General features: G+C 38.5%; 1 protein-coding gene across 3 annotated transcripts in view; it reads left to right on the forward strand.

Moving 5' to 3' along the window:
• Positions 1-19,048, forward strand: part of txndc16 (thioredoxin domain containing 16) — a 22,206-nt gene continuing 3,158 nt past the window's right edge. The window contains exons 1-20 of one of the 3 annotated variants that reach the window (XR_006009375.1): positions 1-426; positions 887-1,062; positions 1,964-2,046; positions 2,132-2,205; positions 3,037-3,111; positions 4,380-4,501; positions 4,659-4,749; positions 4,939-5,107; positions 7,586-7,755; positions 7,834-7,894; positions 7,971-8,088; positions 8,173-8,319; positions 8,508-8,567; positions 10,453-10,651; positions 12,730-12,866; positions 14,690-14,774; positions 15,642-15,797; positions 15,859-16,191; positions 16,412-16,512; positions 17,240-17,373. Coding sequence is in view for 1 of the 3 variants with exons in the window: in XM_041978347.1 (XP_041834281.1) it covers positions 888-1,062; positions 1,964-2,046; positions 2,132-2,205; positions 3,037-3,111; positions 4,380-4,501; positions 4,659-4,749; positions 4,939-5,107; positions 7,586-7,755; positions 7,834-7,894; positions 7,971-8,088; positions 8,173-8,319; positions 8,508-8,567; positions 10,453-10,651; positions 12,730-12,866; positions 14,690-14,774; positions 15,642-15,783; positions 17,240-17,424; positions 17,497-17,687 (2,284 nt within the window). In the remaining 2 variants the exon portion in view is untranslated. Of the gene's footprint in view, positions 427-886; positions 1,063-1,963; positions 2,047-2,131; positions 2,206-3,036; positions 3,112-4,379; positions 4,502-4,658; positions 4,750-4,938; positions 5,108-7,585; positions 7,756-7,833; positions 7,895-7,970; positions 8,089-8,172; positions 8,320-8,507; positions 8,568-10,452; positions 10,652-12,729; positions 12,867-14,689; positions 14,775-15,641; positions 15,798-15,858; positions 16,513-17,239; positions 17,425-17,496; positions 17,688-19,048 lie in introns of those variants that run through there. The other 2 variants (XR_006009374.1, XM_041978347.1) reach the window with 2 other exon arrangements.

A 19,048-nucleotide genomic window follows, 5' to 3' on the forward strand; every position in this document is an offset into this window, starting at 1 on the left:
TTAACTCTGATACGCTAATACTCTTTAGTGAAGGAAGAGCATCTTTCTTTTAAAGCACATTTCTTTGCTACATTTACAGTACAAGATAATCTTAGAATAACATGCTGAATTTATTTAAATAACCTACAGTTACCACGTATACATACCGACACAAACATACATATAAAATCTGAAGTTATTCAAGCTAACGTTAGCTATGTGGACTAAGCAGCTAGCAAAGCCAGATAATAAACTAACGGCTCAAGCCGAAAAAGGCGTTTGATTTCTGCTGTAATTACACTCAAAGAAGAAGATTTGGCTTTTAAGTGTTGAAAATGTCTGTCTTTACTTTCTTCACAAGTTTAGCCGTGGTTGGTCAACTGTTTGCCCCTTCGAAAGACAAAAGTTGAACCTCAACGTTTTACCCCCACATGTCAGCTTTCTAAGGTAAACTCGACCATGTTCTTGTTTCAATGCTTTATACATTTGTAAAGGATCATATATACGTATAAATATTAGCCTACAATACTCCAAATTAGTCCGTTTTTGTTTTTTAAATTGGGGTTGTTTTCATGAATGAGCCCTTGGATCCGTCTTATGGAAACTAAATCTGTATTTGCAGTTTCTCTCTTTTAATAATAACAATTATAGTATTATACATTAATAGAAAGTCTACTTACTTATCTTTACAACGAGATACAACTTGTAAGGATCTTGCATTTGTGGAATGAGCAACACAGCTAAGCTCTCTCCCCCCAAAATGTACCAACTTGTTCTGTGATATTCTCCAATTTGTAGCACAGTGTTCCAGTAACTACTACTTTAAACCATGTGTGACTACTCAACTCAGTCTAATTCACTCGTGATGATATTAGTTTAATAATCATTGATTTTTCTTCTTCCAGAGAATGCAGCTCGGTCTCTTCTCCAAAATGTGGGTTTATATATTTTCCCTGCTGTGGATAACGTCAGGAGGATGCACAGAAAAGGCCAACACGTCAGACCATATTGAATATACAGCTGCAGACTTTTATGAGACACTGCATTCTGGGAAGATGATGTTTATCTATTTTGAGAATCAAGGTAGGCTTCTCACAGTAGCACACCTACCAGGACATTATAATAAAAATCAGCTAGGTGCTAAAATGATGTAAATGCATCCTCAAGTCGATGATTGAACAGCTTGTAGAACAAAATTTTCAAAAGTCATTTCTTATAAGGGTATCTCTCGTTTCCATCATTGTATTGGAACTTTGACCCACTTTTCTTCACGGTGTTAGCTTTTCTGCACAGCTCTCACTTCGACCACCATCCTTGTCCCAGTACACGTGCACAGAAGGGGAATCAAGTTATTGAACAATCGAGTTATTGAACTGACCCACGACTCCGTGGACTGAGTTTTAATGAGCATAATTTCTGGCCTGTTTTAATGGTCTAACCAGACAAACAGAAAGTAAATGAATGAGAGCAGCTTTATTGGGAATTTGATTGTATTAATATGGACGTAGGCTTTGCGGTTTTTATAATAAAGATGAAAAATTATGGAACTGGTGCAGAATACTTGGGGTTATATTAATGTAGTAGCTTAGATTTTGTGCAGTCTTGATTGGAAAAACATGTTGACATGCATTTTATAAATCTGGGTTTGGTAAGCTGTGCTGCAGTGTTCCAATTAGAAGAGGCTTTCTCCTGAAACCCTCCCAAACAAGCCATACTCAGTCTTTTTCTAATTGGACTGTCATGAAATTTAACATTTAACATGCTAGCTGAGACCTGGAGAGTCGGAGGTGTAGCTCTTGGTTTCTGCAGATTCTTTTTCTCATAATGCTTCTGCAGTTTGGTTTAGATTGTTTTGTGTTTGAATATGTCTGATTTTACCAGAGTTTAAGGCCTGATAAGGATCAGATGATAATTCTGTTTGGTGATAATGAGAAGACCTACAAGAAACATTTACTCAAAGCTCAGCTCCCTCTTCTGTTTCCAGTTTCTTCAGCCATTTCTCTATTCCTAGTGGAGCTGGAAAAGTCTGCTCAGGCTTTGCAGGATTATGGAGTTCTGGTTGGCAAGGTAAATGATGGAGAGATTTACATAAAAGCCCCCAGAAATGCCCCTTTTTCTTCAGATCTGGAAGATGAACTCCCTCTTTTTGCAGGTCAGCTGTCAGAAAGAGCTGGTTCAGCCATACTGCACCGAGGAAAGAGGACGGCACGCAGCTTTTCTGTTCAGGTAGGTTGTGAGGAGTTGACGTTCTCAGTGATGGTTCATAGAAAAAAGACCTGAGAGAAATAAATAAGCTTGTACAATGAAATTAGGTGCCTTCGTGGTGTTAAAAAAATATTAATGCTTGTAAAACATTTAAAGGGCTAAGTGGTATTAATGATGCTGCAAGGTTAAAGCTGCTTTCCAGTCCCATTGTCTTTGCTTTCACAGCACTGGACAAACCATAGAACACAGTGAAGACAAAAAGTGGGGAAAGTATGGGACAGCAGAGATATAAAGAGGACAAGTGGTCATGGAGGCTTCCAAGAGACCTACAGCAGCACTGTCGGAGCTGCAGGAATTTCTGGAAGTTCTGGTTGTGTCCTAGATGTGACAGCAATCTCCCATATTCTCCATATGTCTGGACTATAGGGCAGGGTAGCAAAGCCGGAGGTCGTTTCTGTCAAAGAAAAACATCCAAACCCAGATACAGTTCGCAAAATAAAGCACTTCTATTCTCCCAAAGCATGTGGGAAAAGTCTTTTTCATGCTGCAGTTGTGTTTTTAAAACTAGAAACTGAGTAAAAAACAATCATATAATTATTTACATGAGTTCTAATGGAAATATGTCATGAACTGATTCTGCATCAACATATTTTGTTTGGCTTAAACCTGCTTAACCAACTTGTATGGTCTGGTATCGTTTGTCATGGTATGGAATCGTATCGTGTCGTATCATGAGATAATCAGTGTTTCTAACCCATCAGTAATTATACTTTATTGGCTTATCACTGGACATATAAGTTTATAAGCTGCATAGTTTTAATCTCTATCATTGTTTTGTCTTTGTGTTGGTAGAAGCGGGAAGGAGTTCTTGAGTTTTGCATTGGACACAGTTTTCGATGTCAACTCCATCGTTTCTGAAGTCCTGTTGTGAGTAAGAAACACATCCTGGGCAGGGCTGCACGATCCAGAAGAAAATGTGTATCACGATTTCTTTTCTCAGAATTGAGATCACGATTCTCTGGCACGATTTTTTCACAAAATGTTTTTTGCACTGAACTTTAAAAAAACAAAACAAAACTGTAACAAGTTGAGGTCTGAACTGGTTCAATATTTATTAAAAACCTTTTTATAATGACCTTATTGCACACATTGTACCTGTAACTAACAAAGCCTATTAGTACAATAAAAAATAAAAAAATCTGTTCAGATCTGTTGCATTTACTTCTTATGGCCCTATATGCACTTTTTTCCAGAGTAATTTCAACTAAAAACATTTTCTTTGGGATTTTCTCATTTGAAAAATCAAATGCCGTTATAGCAGGAGAAAAAATTTAAACTGCACTTAACGTCACTTTTCTACAGGTATATATTCCATATATAAATATAACACACATATATATATATATATAACACACACACATACACATGTATATATATATATATATATGTATATATATATATAAATATATATAAATATATATATTTATATAACTATATATATATAGTTATATATATATACAGGTTATATATATATATATATGTATATATGTGTATATATATGTATATATATGTGTGTATATATATATATATATATATATATATAAATATATATATTTATATAACTATATATATATACAGGTTATATATATATATATGTGTATATATATATGTATATATGTGTGTGTATATATATATATATATATATATATATATAGTTATATATATATATACAGGTTATATATATTTATATATATATATATATATGTGTATATATATATATATATATATATATATATATATTTATATAACTATATATATATAGTTATATATATACAGGTTATATATATATATATGTGTATATATATGTATATATGTGTATATATATATGTATATATATGTGTGTATATATATATATACATATATATATATACATATATATATATATATATATTTATATATATATATATATATATATATATATAGTTATATATATACTTATATAACTATATATACATATATATATATATATATATATATATATATATTTATATAACTATATATATGTATATATATATATATATAGAGTGGAGACTACAGAGGACTGATACATAGGTTGGTTTATAACAAGGGAAATAATGGAATACACATATGTGTCATATCAGAATGACAGAAAGCTTTTGTCTCTGTTTATCCAGCGCCATTCTGCGTGAAGAGGTGAAGTATGTCCACACAGACGCTGACCTCCTGGCCATAGAAAAGGCAGCCAGCGGGAAGAGGGATATCGTCCTGGGTTATGTTCGCAGTCTGGGAACTCTAGGTGAGGATTAGAAAGGATGGACAAATGGAGGCAAGAAAAAATACTGAAGATAAGTAAATAAAAAGTGACTGAAGAAGTCAGAATTCTAGTAAAAGAAAAAAGTGAAGTGAGCTTGACTTGTTAATGTCAGTAAAGTAACTGCATCGTATTTAATCAGAGCACAGGTCGATGATGGAGACGGCGTACGTGTATGGATCCAAATATCAATTTATCCTCATAACTGGAGGGCCGGTTCTGAAGCAGTTAGGGTGAGTTCTTGTTTGTTTTCTGAGACACAGTTGTTGACTTGTCACAGAAAATATTGAGTAAATATACTGAGTAAATCAAATTTAGTTGAATAGGTGCTAGTGAGAGCATAATGTGAAGAGGGAATTTTAAAGAGAAAGCTGACATTTGAGTATGTAAGTCAGCTAGAATCCTCTGCATCTCTTTTTCAGAGTAAACGAATCCTCCGTGTTGTCTCGAGTGTGGTTCCTCCACTGTAGGGTTCACAATGGTTTCATGGCCCCGATGACTTCTGAACGCTGTCCTGTGACACGTATGAGGAAGGTCCTGTCCACCCTGAACCTCCACTCCTTCCTGCAGCTTATGGAGGCGCCACTAGTGGTGAATATGATGGAGATCTACAGCTACTGTATTACAGTTTGCTTAGCCACAGGTTTCTTTTTGTCTTTTGTACGGAGCACTAGGAGTGCCATGAAATAAGATAAAAACTTTACAAAAATAGCTAAATAAATGGGTAAATTTGTACATTTTGAAAAGAAAATAGATAAAAATTCATAAAAACTTGTTTGCTGCGTTATTTTGTTATAATGATGCTTCTTTGTTGTAAATCTCATACTGTTGGAAAATCTGAAATGCTTTTTCTACCTAGTTTAGTAGAAATCTTTCAGTACGTAAAACAACAGCAGTCTGGATGAATGCAAAATATAAAAGTTATTAATTGATCAGACTGGACTGGAAATGCAGCACAGTAGCATCTAGAAGAAAGAACAGAGCAGAGTTTACTTCTTAAGAAATCTGAGATCCTTCAATATCTGCACCAAGTCTTAATCTTCTTTAAGTCTGTTACGGAAAGTGCAGTCAGCTTTGCAGCATCTGGTGGGGCAGAAGAACCAGAGACTGAATAAACAGATCAAGAAGCCTGGTTCTGTGCTGGGGATAACGCTGGTTCTGGTTCTGTGCTGGGGAAAACTCTGGTTCTGGTTCTGTGCTGGGGAAAACTCTGGTTCTGGTTCTGTGCTGGGGATAACTCTGGCTCTGGTTCTGTGCTGGGGATAACGCTGGTTCTGGTTCTGTGCTGGGGACAACGCTGGTTCTGGTTCTGTGCTGGGGATAACTCTGGTTCTGTGCTGGGGATAACTCTGGTTCTGGTTCTGTGCTGGGGATAACTCTGGTTCTGTGCTGGGGATAACTCTGGCTCTGGTTCTGTGCTGGGGACAACGCTGGTTCTGGTTCTGTGCTGGGGATAACTCTGGTTCTGTGCTGGGGACAACGCTGGTTCTGGTTCTGTGCTGGGGATAACTCTGGTTCTGTGCTGGGGATAACTCTGGCTCTGGTTCTGTGCTGGGGAAAACTCTGGTTCTGGTTCTGTGCTGGGGATAACTCTGGCTCTGGTTCTGTGCTGGGGATAACGCAGGTTCTGGTTCTGTGCTGGGGATAACGCAGGTTCTGGTTCTGTGCTGGGGAAAACTCTGGTTCTGGTTCTGTGCTGGGGATAACTCTGGCTCTGGTTCTGTGCTGGGGATAACGCAGGTTCTGGTTCTATGCTGGGGATAACGCTGGTTCTGGTTCTGTGCTGGGGATAACTCTGGTTCTGTGCTGGGGATAACTTTGGTTCTGGTTCTATGCTGGGGATAACGCTGGTTCTGGTTCTGTGCTGGGGATAACGCTGGTTCTGGTTCTGTGCTGGGGATAACTCTGGCTCTGGTTCTGTGCTGGTGATAACTCTGGCTCTGGTTCTGTGCTGGGGATAACTCTGGCTCTGGTTCTGTGCTGGGGATAACTCTGGCTCTGGTTCTGTGCTGGTGATAACTTTGGTTCTGGTTCTGTGCTGGGGATAACTCTGGCTCTGGTTCTGTGCTAGGGATAACTCTGGCTCTGGTTCTGTGCTGGGGATAACGCTGGTTCTGGTTCTGTGCTGGGGATAACTCTGGCTCTGGTTCTGTGCTGGGGATAACGCTGGTTCTGGTTCTGTGCTGGGGATAACTCTGGCTCTGGTTCTGTGCTGGGGATAACTCTGGTTCTGGTTCTATGCTGGGGATAACGCTGAATCTGCTTTAGCTGATTGTCCAGAGAAGCTGCTGAACATAATGGACAATTTTTCGCATCCTCTACACAGCAAAGGAGAAACAACAGAGCTTGTTCGATGAGAGAATTCAAGACAGAAAGGCACAGGAAATCATTCCCCTCGGAGCAAGGCATGATCTTCAAATTAATTGATTTTACTTTTTTGCAGTATTTTTCTTTTCATTAATTTAGTTTTAAAACGTCACTGTCTTCATACTTTTATTCTTCCTTTACGTTGTCTTGGTTGTTAGTCAGTGCATCCACCAGAGGGCAGTGCAGAGTTCAGAGCTTCAACATTAGTTTCAGACAATAACAAACATGATGACGGTGGAGGAGCTCATGATAATCATTCTCAGAAACAGACATAAAGAGGCAGCGCAGTAGATGGCTGTGGTCTGTGAGGCCATTAAATACACTGCAGCTTCTTCTTCTTTGTTCCTTTTGCAGGGCACATATCAGCTATACTGCTCAACACCCCCTGCATGCCAGTGACACAGAAGATGTACATACTGCTCTATATTTGTCTTTTGCAAACGCATAAATAGGCATTCAGGGTTATTAGGGGCCAGGAGACCAGATTATAAAGAACACAATGATGTGTGCTGGATAAGGACTTTGAGATAAAATGCAGGAAGCAATGATAAAGAGAGTCAAGGCGACTGAGTACAGATGTTAAAGCATGCAAATAAAAAGTGTCACCATAGTCTAAAAAAAGCAGTATATTGTTATTTTAAAAATAAAATCCAACCAACTTTAGTTATTTTATCTAATAATTGTACATGTTTCCCTTGCCAGTCTGAAGTATACGTTGACCCCTCCTCAGTCCCGCCGCCCCAGTTCCCGTACCAGCTGACCCCTCAGGTCTTCCTGTTTTCTCGTCCGGTGACCGAGCACCTGGACCTGGACATGGCTATGACCCTGGCCTGGAGGCTGCGAGGCCTCGCTCTGGTGCTGCTGGTACACAGGTATGGAAAGTCTGCAGCACAGATCTGATCACATTCCTCTGCCACTAACCACTAATCGTGTGTGTCTGTGTTTGCCAGGCAGAGTCCTGCAGTGAAAACCCCTGATGAATATAATGCTGCTTATCGGCTGCCTGACCAGGTAAGATGCTCGCACACAAACACAGAACAAGATCTCCTACTTTTGTTACCTAAGAGTGTATTTGTGTTCACTTCAGAGTTCGGAGGTGAAGTATTTGACCTTACACAGCCAAGATGAGGTGTTGGAGCTCTTCACAAGCCAAGAAAAAGAGGAGGATGAAGAAGAGGACGAAGAAGTGGAGGATACATATTTTGGTAAAATCAAAGAGAGTGGTGGATGGGAGAAAAGGAAGGAGTGGGAGTATATCTGTGTATTAATGTTTCTGCATCCATTTCCAGACAAGGTGGATGATGAAATTGCTGCATCTGTGTTTGAAAACTTGGGCAGCTTGCAGGATATAGATGTGATAACCCAACTTACCTCTGACAACTTCCACGCTGAAGTTGCACAAAGCAGCCTCACAGTGGCGCTCTTCTACCTCAAATGTAAGAGATTCTTTGCTTGGTGACATTTGTGCATTGTCTTTAGTGGGAATGTCCTTATTGTTTGTGTTCATCAGATTACCATTCCATGCTAGATAAAGAAAGTCTTGAAAAGGAAAAACAAAAGAGTGGAACTTCTTATTGAAAGCAAATGTGGATTGAGTTGAGCTCTGCCTGTTTCTCACCGCCAGGGGATGCTGTTTCAATGGCTTTTCTCAGCTCCTTCATTGAAGTTGCAGAGAGACTGGCAGGTAAACAAAAGAGCACTTTCATTTGTTTGCTATGTTTTCAACTCATGGCAGTTGTCTTTAAATGAAGAGATAGAACAGGTCAAATTTATTTATATAGCACATTTACTGTGGTTATTTTAAAGTGCTTTAAAGATAACATTGGGTTGGATTGGATTTACAATAACTCATTCTGCTAAAAGTGCTTTATAAGATAAAATACAGCCAAAATAAATAAAATACATGGCAGTCATGCAATAAAATAATTACAAACAAGGCTAAAATTACAATTACAACAAATAAATATCCATTTATCCATGTATCCGTCCATCCTCTGCCGAGGTCAAGCTCCGGGGCAGAAGCTTAAGCTGAAAAGCCCAGATTTTCCTCACCCCAGTCACTTCTTCCAGCTCATCTGGGGGAATCCTGAGCCATTCTCAGGCCAGCTGAGTGATGTAGATCCTCCACTCTGTCCTTCGTCTTCCCCGAAGTCTTTTCCCAGTGGAATATGCCCAGATTACCTCACCAGGGAGGCATTGAGGAGGCATCCTAACTAGATGCCTGAGCCATTTCATCTGACTCCTCTACTCCGTGGCCCTCTTGGATGGTATTGATGGAGCTTTTCCCCCTTTCTTTAAGGGAGAGCCCAGAAACCATGTGGGAGAAACTCATTTTGCCCATTTGTGTGCATGACCTCATGCTTTCATCACTGCCCACAGCTTGTGACCATATGTGAGGTTAGGAACGAAGCTCGACCAGTAAATCCAGAGGTTTGCCTTATTGGCTCAGCTCCTTTTTCACCACAACAGAACTATCCAGAACCCGGATCCCTGACATTGTAGACACCCTTTATATTTAGGAACTACAGATAATATAAATTTAGGAGAGAAAAGTAGAAATATTTGGGTTGCCATGGTGTTGGTTTGCATACCATTCTGCTGTTCCATACTAAGGGTAGGTTAATTAGCTTCCCTGAACGTTCCTACACAAAATTTCTGCATTTGGAACACCCTGAAAAAAATCACCAACCAATTGCCTTACATATCTCTTTCTATTACTATAATTTTAGCACTAGTTCTACAGCTAAACTAGCCAAACCAATATTAGCTTAACTTGCTAACTGTTGTAATGTCATCTAAAGTTATTAAACTTCTTAGAGTTTTAGACGTTTTAAAGTAACTAAACCTTGTATATTGTAAATAACATTAAAAATATAAACAATAGCATCGTTTTTCACATCTGATGCTGTTACTATTATAATTTTAGCACTTGAAGTTGTAGTTCTATAGCTAGACTAGCCAAACCAATGTTAGCTTAATCTGCTAACAGCCCTGTAAAGTCAACTAAAACTGTTTTTTTTTTCCTCAAGATTGTTTTGAACATTGTTTTGGAATAATTTTAATTCAATTCAGCTTTATTTGTATAGTGCCAATTCACAACAAAGTCATCGCAGGGTACTTTTCAGACAAATCAATTCAAGCCAATTCATTGTGATCCAGTCAGTATTAACACAAGCCAATTCATAAAAAAAGATAAAGAAAAAAAGCCTAGCTAAGGAAACCAAAGGTTTGCATGGCATCTTAACTTCAGTTCAATCTCCCATCCTGAGCATGCAGCGGGCAGCAAATTAATGTGCAAATCACATAAAAAATTAGAAATAGTGATCACTTTACAGAAAAAAGTAAAAACAAGAGGATGTCTGCTAAAGAGGTTGTACAGGTTATTTTTTTTATAGGTAAGTTGTAGTTTTTTTATGCTATTTCAGGTTAAAAAAAGTTAATTTTGAGTATAAAACAACAGATTAGCCGACACAATTTTAAGATTTCACTTGTGGTTTGTTGTAATTCCTCATAATTCTTCAGTCATGTATAAAACATGAATTTTTTTGTCTTTTTGATGATGTTTTAAGGTTCGGGTGTCAATGATGTTCAGATGAGTACCACTGACTGTGGAGAGTGGACAGATCTCTGCGCCGCTCAGCCAGGCAGAGCTGTCCCGTTCCAGCCAATCACCGCCTTTCCTACTGTCCTTATGCTCCGCCCCCAGGAGTCAGCTCAGCACTACAGAGGAATGCTGGGTAGCGAGGCGCTACATCGCTTTATCATGATGTAAGAAGATATTAATTTAAATCATAAATTAAGTTTAATCACATTTACGATAAAGATGAATAACATGAGACTGTTTTTTAAAATTAAAGGACAAAATATAAACCTGTTTTGTAGGAAAGGTGACCTTAAATGACTTCTGTGGTCATCTGCTAGTATATATTTAAATAGAATTAAATAAAACTAACTTGACCTTTGGGGTCAGGGTAATAAAGGTAGGGTGTGTGACTTCACTTCAGAGCTGTAGACTGTTTATTCTGAAGTCTGGTGGCAGTCTCATTTAAATTATAAGTAAACAATCACTCAAAAAAATCCAAATTGAGCATCAAGACCCCGTATAAACATTACCAATACAACACTACATTTTTCTTTCTGTGATGTCTGCAGCAAAATGTATTTGGCAGCAAGAGCAAGTTGACCCTGTTCAGCTTCCCTAAAAACTGATCCCAGATAACTGGATCCTGTTTATTTTTGCCGGCGAGCAACACAGTTGTGCAAATGTTTGGAATTATTTGCTATGCTTTAGAGATGATTATTTTTTTAACTAGGCTCAGCTCAATGCTGACTTTGTGGAGTAACTGAAGCTAAAAGAGGAGGCTCTTCTAACATAAAAAGCTTTGAGTCTGAACTTTAAGCATTGTACTTTATTTTAATGTAAAACATCGTTGTTACACCAAGTGAAAAGGCAGCTAAAGAAGCACACACTCATAGTTATATATATTTTACTGGGCAAACAAAAGCATTAATCTCAGAAACACAATAACTCACACAAGCAACAATAGTTAGCATTTACCAACCCCCACTCTTCATATATTGTGTACAAAGAAGAGCCATTAGCATGTTAGCATCAAGTATCAATGTGGAGGTGTGTAAGCGTCATTACCTGTCGAGATCTTTGCAGATGATTGTTTTCTGCTGCAGTCAGCATTTTACACTGGATCTAGTTCTGGCTCGAACATGTACGGCTGAATTTGAGGTGATGTCATGCTTGAAAACTTAAAATGTTTTTTCAAGTTTTCCCTTATTTAAGACTTTTGCATTTGGTGTTTTTTTTTTTTTTAATTTTCATAGCAAGTTCACTTTAACTTACCATGAAGAGTTCTGTGCAGCATGTAAAAACTATAAAGAAACACACTTGCCATGTTTGCATTGATGTAAATCTGCATGTCTGGGGAGGGAAATAGAACATTTAACAAGAAATGCAGACTAATAACTAGAGTCATTACTCTCCACTGTCTTCCTTTAACAAATCATTTGATTTCTATCAACACGAGAAGAAACAGGAAATAATAGGCAGCACATTTATAGATGTAACTCATGTTCCATCAATCCCGAAATCCCCAACTAAGATAAATAAATTTAGGGAAAAGCAAAACAAACTTCTTCCTGTGATTGCTTGTCTTGGACTTTATTACAGCTGCACTAATAAGATGAAACGTTTCCTCAGAGCATCAATCAAATCCAATCTTTTAAACAACAGACTGAGCTAAATTTATTATTATTTATTTTAAGGCATGATGGAAATAAGTTACACAGGATGACTTGTGAGGGCACTTTTAATGATTTAACCCATCAAATCATCAGTTTATTATTGAAGTACTGCTTTAATAAAGAAATTTCCCCTGAAACAGCAGCACAGAATGAATCCATCTCCTGGAGAATAGGAGCTATTTATGAGCGCTCATGTTTTCAATAAGCCAAGTGATTTCACACAAGCGAAGCTTTTATGTGCAGTAAACAGAAAGGCGTTTAAGATGCGTGTTTTTAAATGATCATGTCTTAGTTTAGTGGAACTAGACGAGCTTTTCCTCCGATATTGAATTCTTAGGGGTTAGTTCTGTTTGTTTATTTTGCAGGATTACTCAGAAAGGTATGGATGGATTTGCATTAATACTTAAAAATGGGGCAAGTTGGAGGAAGATTTTGGTGCTGATGTTTGATATTTATGCTTGTTTGTTTTTAATGCAGTCTGATGTATTTTTCTGCTGTTTATTACTGTATAATTTTGTCATTATTTTCCATTCTAAGAATCCACAGTAATAAAAATTAAAAGTGCTTGTCTTGTATATTTTTTTTACCAGGAGCCGCTCAGCCTCTCCTGTGCTACTGTCCACCCAGGAGGAAGTGACATCATTCCTTCAGGAAGTGCCTCACCCTGAGCTCGCAGGCTACCGGCCTGACAGAGTCCTGGGATTATTCAAGACTCCCAAACAAACAGGTAGGAGGTTGAAATGTGGTTAATTTGTGTGACGAAGGCTTCGCTGCACATCATTGACTGATGGTTGTCGCCTATGTTGATTCTGTAAAAGCCAGAATCCAAACGATGAATTAATTAACTACTAAATTAGACCAAATGCACCATTTTCATGCAACATTTGGGCACATATGTACATTTATATGTGGAAAGTGTCACCATATTGGCAACACAGCTTAGCTGTATAGTTGCAGTGTTTGGACCCTGCAGCATTACATGGTAGCTTGGTTAATTAAGATACACCCCACAAACAGATGAACAAAGGGGAAAATGAGATGGAAAGACAAGGGGTGGAAGAACTGAGGAAGATGAGCCTGCAGCAACTGCTAACAGAGATTAAGATGCCGGAGCAGGGACCAGCAGGCTGAGTGTTATGAGGCAGTTCCAAGAAAAGTTATCTTAAGCTCCATCTAAAAACAAACATCTGAACCTCAGTGAAGGTTGTCCTCTTTGTCCTCTTTGTCCTCTTTGTCCTCTTTGTTTTGTGGTCCCCTGTAGGCTTTGCTTCTTCAATGTGGCTTTCATTAACAAATAAAAAAAACAGGAAAATTAAAAACATCACTGATCTGTATTTTTACTGTTTGGATTTTGGGCATCGTTACCCTTTGTGTGGCTCCTGGTCTCTTTCTGAGGGGCCACAGAGGCCTCATGCTCTTCAAAGTCCAATTTAAGCACCTGTCAAAGGTGATTTTTAGCAGCTGATTAATGTACAGGTAGTGTTGGGAAGTCAGACCTTTGTAAAGCCTGTTCCAAGACAAAGTTACAGGCTCTGTTTGTGTGTGTGTGTGTGTGTGGTGTTCACAGAAAAAGAAATCAGTGGTTAACTGGTCTGTATTTGTATTGTGCTTTTCTGGTCTTATCTGGCCAGTCAGAGTACTTTAAATGCTACAACACACACATATTCGTACAGCCCCTCTACGTATGTAAACCCATCACACACAGTAATAAAATTAGGGTTTGGTGGATTATTTCTCCCCTTTAATAATACCAGTTGGTGTTTTACATGGTTGGAAAGAAGCAGAGATTTTGGCACATTTCCGGGGCGCTACCCACATGTTTAGTTCCACAAAAGGGTGACTAATCAGACTATCCAACCATGTAGAACACAACACCAACTGGGAGAAATAATCCACCAAACAAATGTTTCTGTACTTTTTGTGTCTAAGTAAATGCTTCTGTACACATTAATTCCTCGATGGGCACATTTAGAGGTAAAACACTGATAGATGACTCGTGGTAGACGAGCTGCAGCAACCCAGCATCAGATCCAAGATTTGGAGCTTTATTATACTCAGATCTAGTGCCTCGATATAGCCATTTGTCTTTTTCTGTTTTTTATTTATAGTAATTTATATACAATCAAATATGTAACAAAAAACAGTTTTCAGCCAATATATGATTAGATTTTTACCAGTATAATCAGTATAATATTTATATTTAATTATTTTAATGTTTATTACTAAATACTTAGATTTTATCCTTTTGAAAATATTCTTTTAATATATTTAATTAAAAAAAACATTTTTGTGCTTTTAGGTAATTTATTTACTGTCTAATTTCACAATATAACCAATGTGCAGCTAATAAATGTAAAAATTTCTATAAATACAGTCAGTATAAAATTTATATTTAATTATCTACATGATGTTCACTCAAAATACTCAGATTTAATCCTGTTTTTATATATATATATATATATATTTTTTTTTTTTTTTTTTTAATATATTATTGACAGTAAGTGAGACTTGCCAGGTTATTTAGAAGAAAACGCTGTTTTCTCTCTCCAGGTTTCTCTGTATTTTCTGAAGCAGCAAAGTCCCTGAGAGGCGAAGTCCTGAGTGGACTGCTGACGAACGGACTGGCAGAAAAATGGTACCTGCTCTAAATTCACTCACATCTTTACTGTTTGAAAGGTTTCCCTGGAAAATCACCTTTTATTGCTTCTGGTGATGCTCAGAGTTGTAATTTCTTTACTGGAATTTCTTCAGTTAGATTTAATTGGAATTAATAAAGTAAAAGTATAAAGAGGACAAAACGTGAGTTTGATGAGTTCTACTCAAAATGTGATTCATAACAGCATTTTAAGGTCTTATGAGATGGTAACGGTGTTCAAGGTGTAATCATTAATAAAATCATTAAAATGTACAGTCGTTATGGTTTTAAAAGCTTTTTAAAATGAGCTATTATGACCTTTAACTTATGCATCAGTACCTCACGCAGTTTTGATCTATATATCTCAATAGTATAGTTTCCCCTCTGAAGCTGAATTACTATATATATATATATATATATATATATATATATATATATATATATATATATATATATATATATATACACACACACACACACAAGTTAAAATAAAAATTATTATTGCACAAAACTTAATTTATTTTAGTAATTCAGCCTAAAAAGGGGAAATTAATATTAACAGTCCATGGTGTATGTATATACATATATATATATATATATATATATGTGTGTGTGTATGTGTGTGTAAAACCTGATAGCTATTAAATCAGTTGTGTGTAAAAAATAAATTTGTATTACTTGGTATTTGTGCTTTGGGTACATTTAACATACTGGCCTACTGTCTGTGTTCTCCTGTATCGTTACTGTTTTTAATAAAGTTTACTAAAAAAAAAAAAAACTGAAACCACATTTGGTGTTTTGGGTTTGCTGCTTCCTGTGTGCTGTGTGTACTGATTATGTGTGTGTTTTGTGATGTTTTCCACACAGGGCTGCAGACCACGCTGTGGACCCTCCATCAGTCTTAGTGTTTCCATCTTGGGGGACGTTCGATCATCCGTCCACGCTGCCTGCATCCTCCTCGGTTAAAGAGCTTCTCACACACATTAACACTGCACTCCTCCACCCAGTGGTATGTGTGTGTTTGTTTTTGTGTTTGATCCAACAACTCAGCTGAAATCACACCATTAGGAGTAACAACTGAAATGTTTCTAAGACTTTTTCTGGGTTTAAATCTGATGGAGGTAAATGGTGTGTGTGAAACTTTGCAAAAGGTGGAATTCCTTGCAGACAACCAACAACACATGTTGATTTGGGGTTAAAATGTGCTTTTCTCAAGACATCCGGGTCATGTCTTACCATCAGGTTTATATCTGCTTGAATAAACAGCTCCATGAACTGATGCAACAACAACAATCTTGAAGGCGGGTGTTCCTCAACGGCTCCAAGCTCAGCTCTTCCTCTGTTTATTAACTACACCAGATTTTATTCTGCAGAAATGTCAACATGTGGGACTGAGGGTCAAAAGTACAGTCAGTAAGTAAGTCAGTAAATGTTTATTTATATAGCACCTTTCAAGATAAAAATCACAAATTGCTTCCTGGCGCCCTTTTGTTGCACTTTTTGTTGCAATGACAAAGTTCTATTCTAATAAATCACAAAACAACACAGGAAACATAAAAACTAAAAAAACTAAACCAAAGCAAGTTTTAAAAGATGCGTTTTCAGCTGCTTTTTAAAAGAGACCGTTGAGTCTGCAGATCTCGGGTTGAGAGGAAGGGAGTTCCACAGGGAGGAAGCCACTGCTGCAAAGACTGCAGACTCCGATCACGTGATCCGGATCCAGGGACCTGCTGGGAATGTAAGGCTACAACAGGTTGCTGATATAAACGGTGCTTGAACATTTAGAGCTCTGTATGTTAAAACCAGAATTTTAAAATGAACTCTGTAATGAACAGAGAGCCTGAGCAGCTGGATTAGTTCAGGGGCGACGCGTGAGATTTTATTTGCCTTGCAGCAGCGTTCTGGACAACTTGAAGAAGTTCTAGAGATTTTTTTTACTGAGACACGTGACCAGTGAGATGTCATGATTCAGGGTTTATGTTCCTTGGTTTACTTATGTTCTTGGTTTTTGGTGTTTAGTGTCATGTTCTGTTTTTTGGTTTCTGCTCATTCAGCTCACCTGTGCCTTGTTAGTTCCTTCCGTGTATTTAAGTCCATTGGTTTCAGGTCCTCTTTTTGTTTTTGTTTGCTGTTGGTAGGTGTAATCCAGGCCATGTTTGTTTCGGTTATATTTGGTCTATATCATGCCAGCGTTCTTGTCGCCATAGTCTTTTGTTTTTCTAAGTTATTTTTTTGTTATTTTGTTAAAGGGCTTTTCTACACCATGCAAACATCAAGAAGTAGCAGTGATGACAGGTTTTCCTCCTGGGTCTCTTCATGATGGGCATAGCTGGACAAATTAATATCACTTAAACACACACAGAAATGAAGGAAATGTTTGTGTGTGTGTAGTTGGAGGAGATGGTTTGAGAGAACGTTCTCACTCTGGGTTAATGTTTCATCCATTCCATCTCTTTTACCTCCAGCCTGAGCTGACTATGGAAAACCTGCCTTCCTTCCTGTTGCTTGGTAAAGCCCTTATCCTCCTTTTTGTGGGAGATGAGGAGGACGAGATCGGACGGAAACAGAACCAGGCGCTGGTAGAGGAGATGAAAGAACTGGTGGAGCTAGGAGTGAGATTGGAGCGGTACCTGCCCTGCTGGATCCACCTGTATGTTTTATTAATTCTACAATATTTATTATTTGCATATTTATAAATTCATGAATTATGTTTGCGTTTCAGTGGCCGCACCCCAGCCGGTATGTCCGTCCTGGGGTCATATCTGGGGTCAATGCCGCCACTTCCTGCTCTGGTTCTCACACATTTACCATCTGGGGATGAAATCTATCAGTTCCCACCCAGCACCCCCATAGTGGCCTCGTCTGTTCTGCAGTGGCTGCAGAGGGTCGAGGATGGGGCCGAGACACCCACAGGTAAGAAGAGGAGGACACCTGATAGCTATTATTGTACTGCCCAGAATATGGGACGACCCTGATTATAAGATGACCCCCCCCCCCCCCCCAACTTTTCCACGACTAATCTTCAGAGAAAAACTTTGATGGACAAAATTTACTTTGTTTAAAGAAACTTTTTTGAAAATTCTGATTATTAAAATAATAATTACAACCTTCTGTCATTTTTGGCTATAATGGGTGTTGCATTGATAAAACCTAAATGTAAACGGACTACTCGTAATTTAGAATTTAAATAGGAGTATTTCATTAACCAGAACAGTGATTGGTTCAATTAAACGATTCTGAACCGCAGAAAAACACAAGCCACCTTTGTAATTAAACATTTAAAGTCTTGCGAAGCTGCAACTAGAACACAAACTGTCAGAACGTTGCTCATGAGATCTTATCAAAAGTCAGCGTGAGTCTTTTACTCAGACATCCTCTTCCTCACTGGGCTCACCATCACTCCCATTCTCATGCTGCGGTCCTGTCTCCTCCCACAGAAATCATCCTCACTACCATCCAACGCATTTGATATGCAGCACTTTTTAAATCCACTGATGATGCTCTCTGGTGTTACTACCATGTCTGGAGGATCCGTTCATAAAGCCGACGTACAGCTGGCTCTTGATTTTTTCCAGATGTGAGTGTGTGATTATTGGACAGAAGCCACTTGGTGTTCCTCTTGCCCAGATTTTCCTTGAAAGGCGTGTTAACCACCACCTCCAACACCTGTAGCTGGCTTGTCATCCCCTCTGGTATGATGACTAAGTCGCCATTCATCTTCCTTACCTGAGTTTTGACAGGATCAGTCAGGTGTCCGTGGAAGGTATCCATAATGAGCATGCCCTGCACCGCGTTCCCCACACCCGTTTCAGGTGTACCACTAGTTCACTCTCCATCCCGCCCTTCCCCTGGGCACGTACAACAATCCCAGCAGGCATTGCCTCTTTCGGCGCGGTTTTGCATTTTAAAGTTACATATGGGGACTTTGTCCTGTCTGCCAGGCACACCAACGTGACGGTGAACCGACTTTTCATTTCCAGTTGACATGGGGGTTTGGTCGGCATAACCGATCTAATCAAGGGGGTGTGAGTGTTTTTTCCTCAATCCAATCACATAGCTCTGAAAAGACTGCAGCTTCTCTCCAAAGTCTGAGGGCAGGTGCTGGGCAAGGCTGGTTTTGCGCCGTACTGCAAGGCCACTACTGCACATCGTCCTTCTGCATCAGCCGATGCCGGCTTTAAACTCTGTGGTGGGTCACTGTCCAGCTTTCAGCTGGATGATAGCTCTGGTAACGGGCATGCTTTCGTTACACTTCTCAATAACAAACTTGCGTA

This window comes from Melanotaenia boesemani, chromosome 24 (genome assembly GCF_017639745.1).
Source record: "Melanotaenia boesemani isolate fMelBoe1 chromosome 24, fMelBoe1.pri, whole genome shotgun sequence".
Lineage (NCBI taxonomy): Eukaryota > Metazoa > Chordata > Actinopteri > Atheriniformes > Melanotaeniidae > Melanotaenia > Melanotaenia boesemani.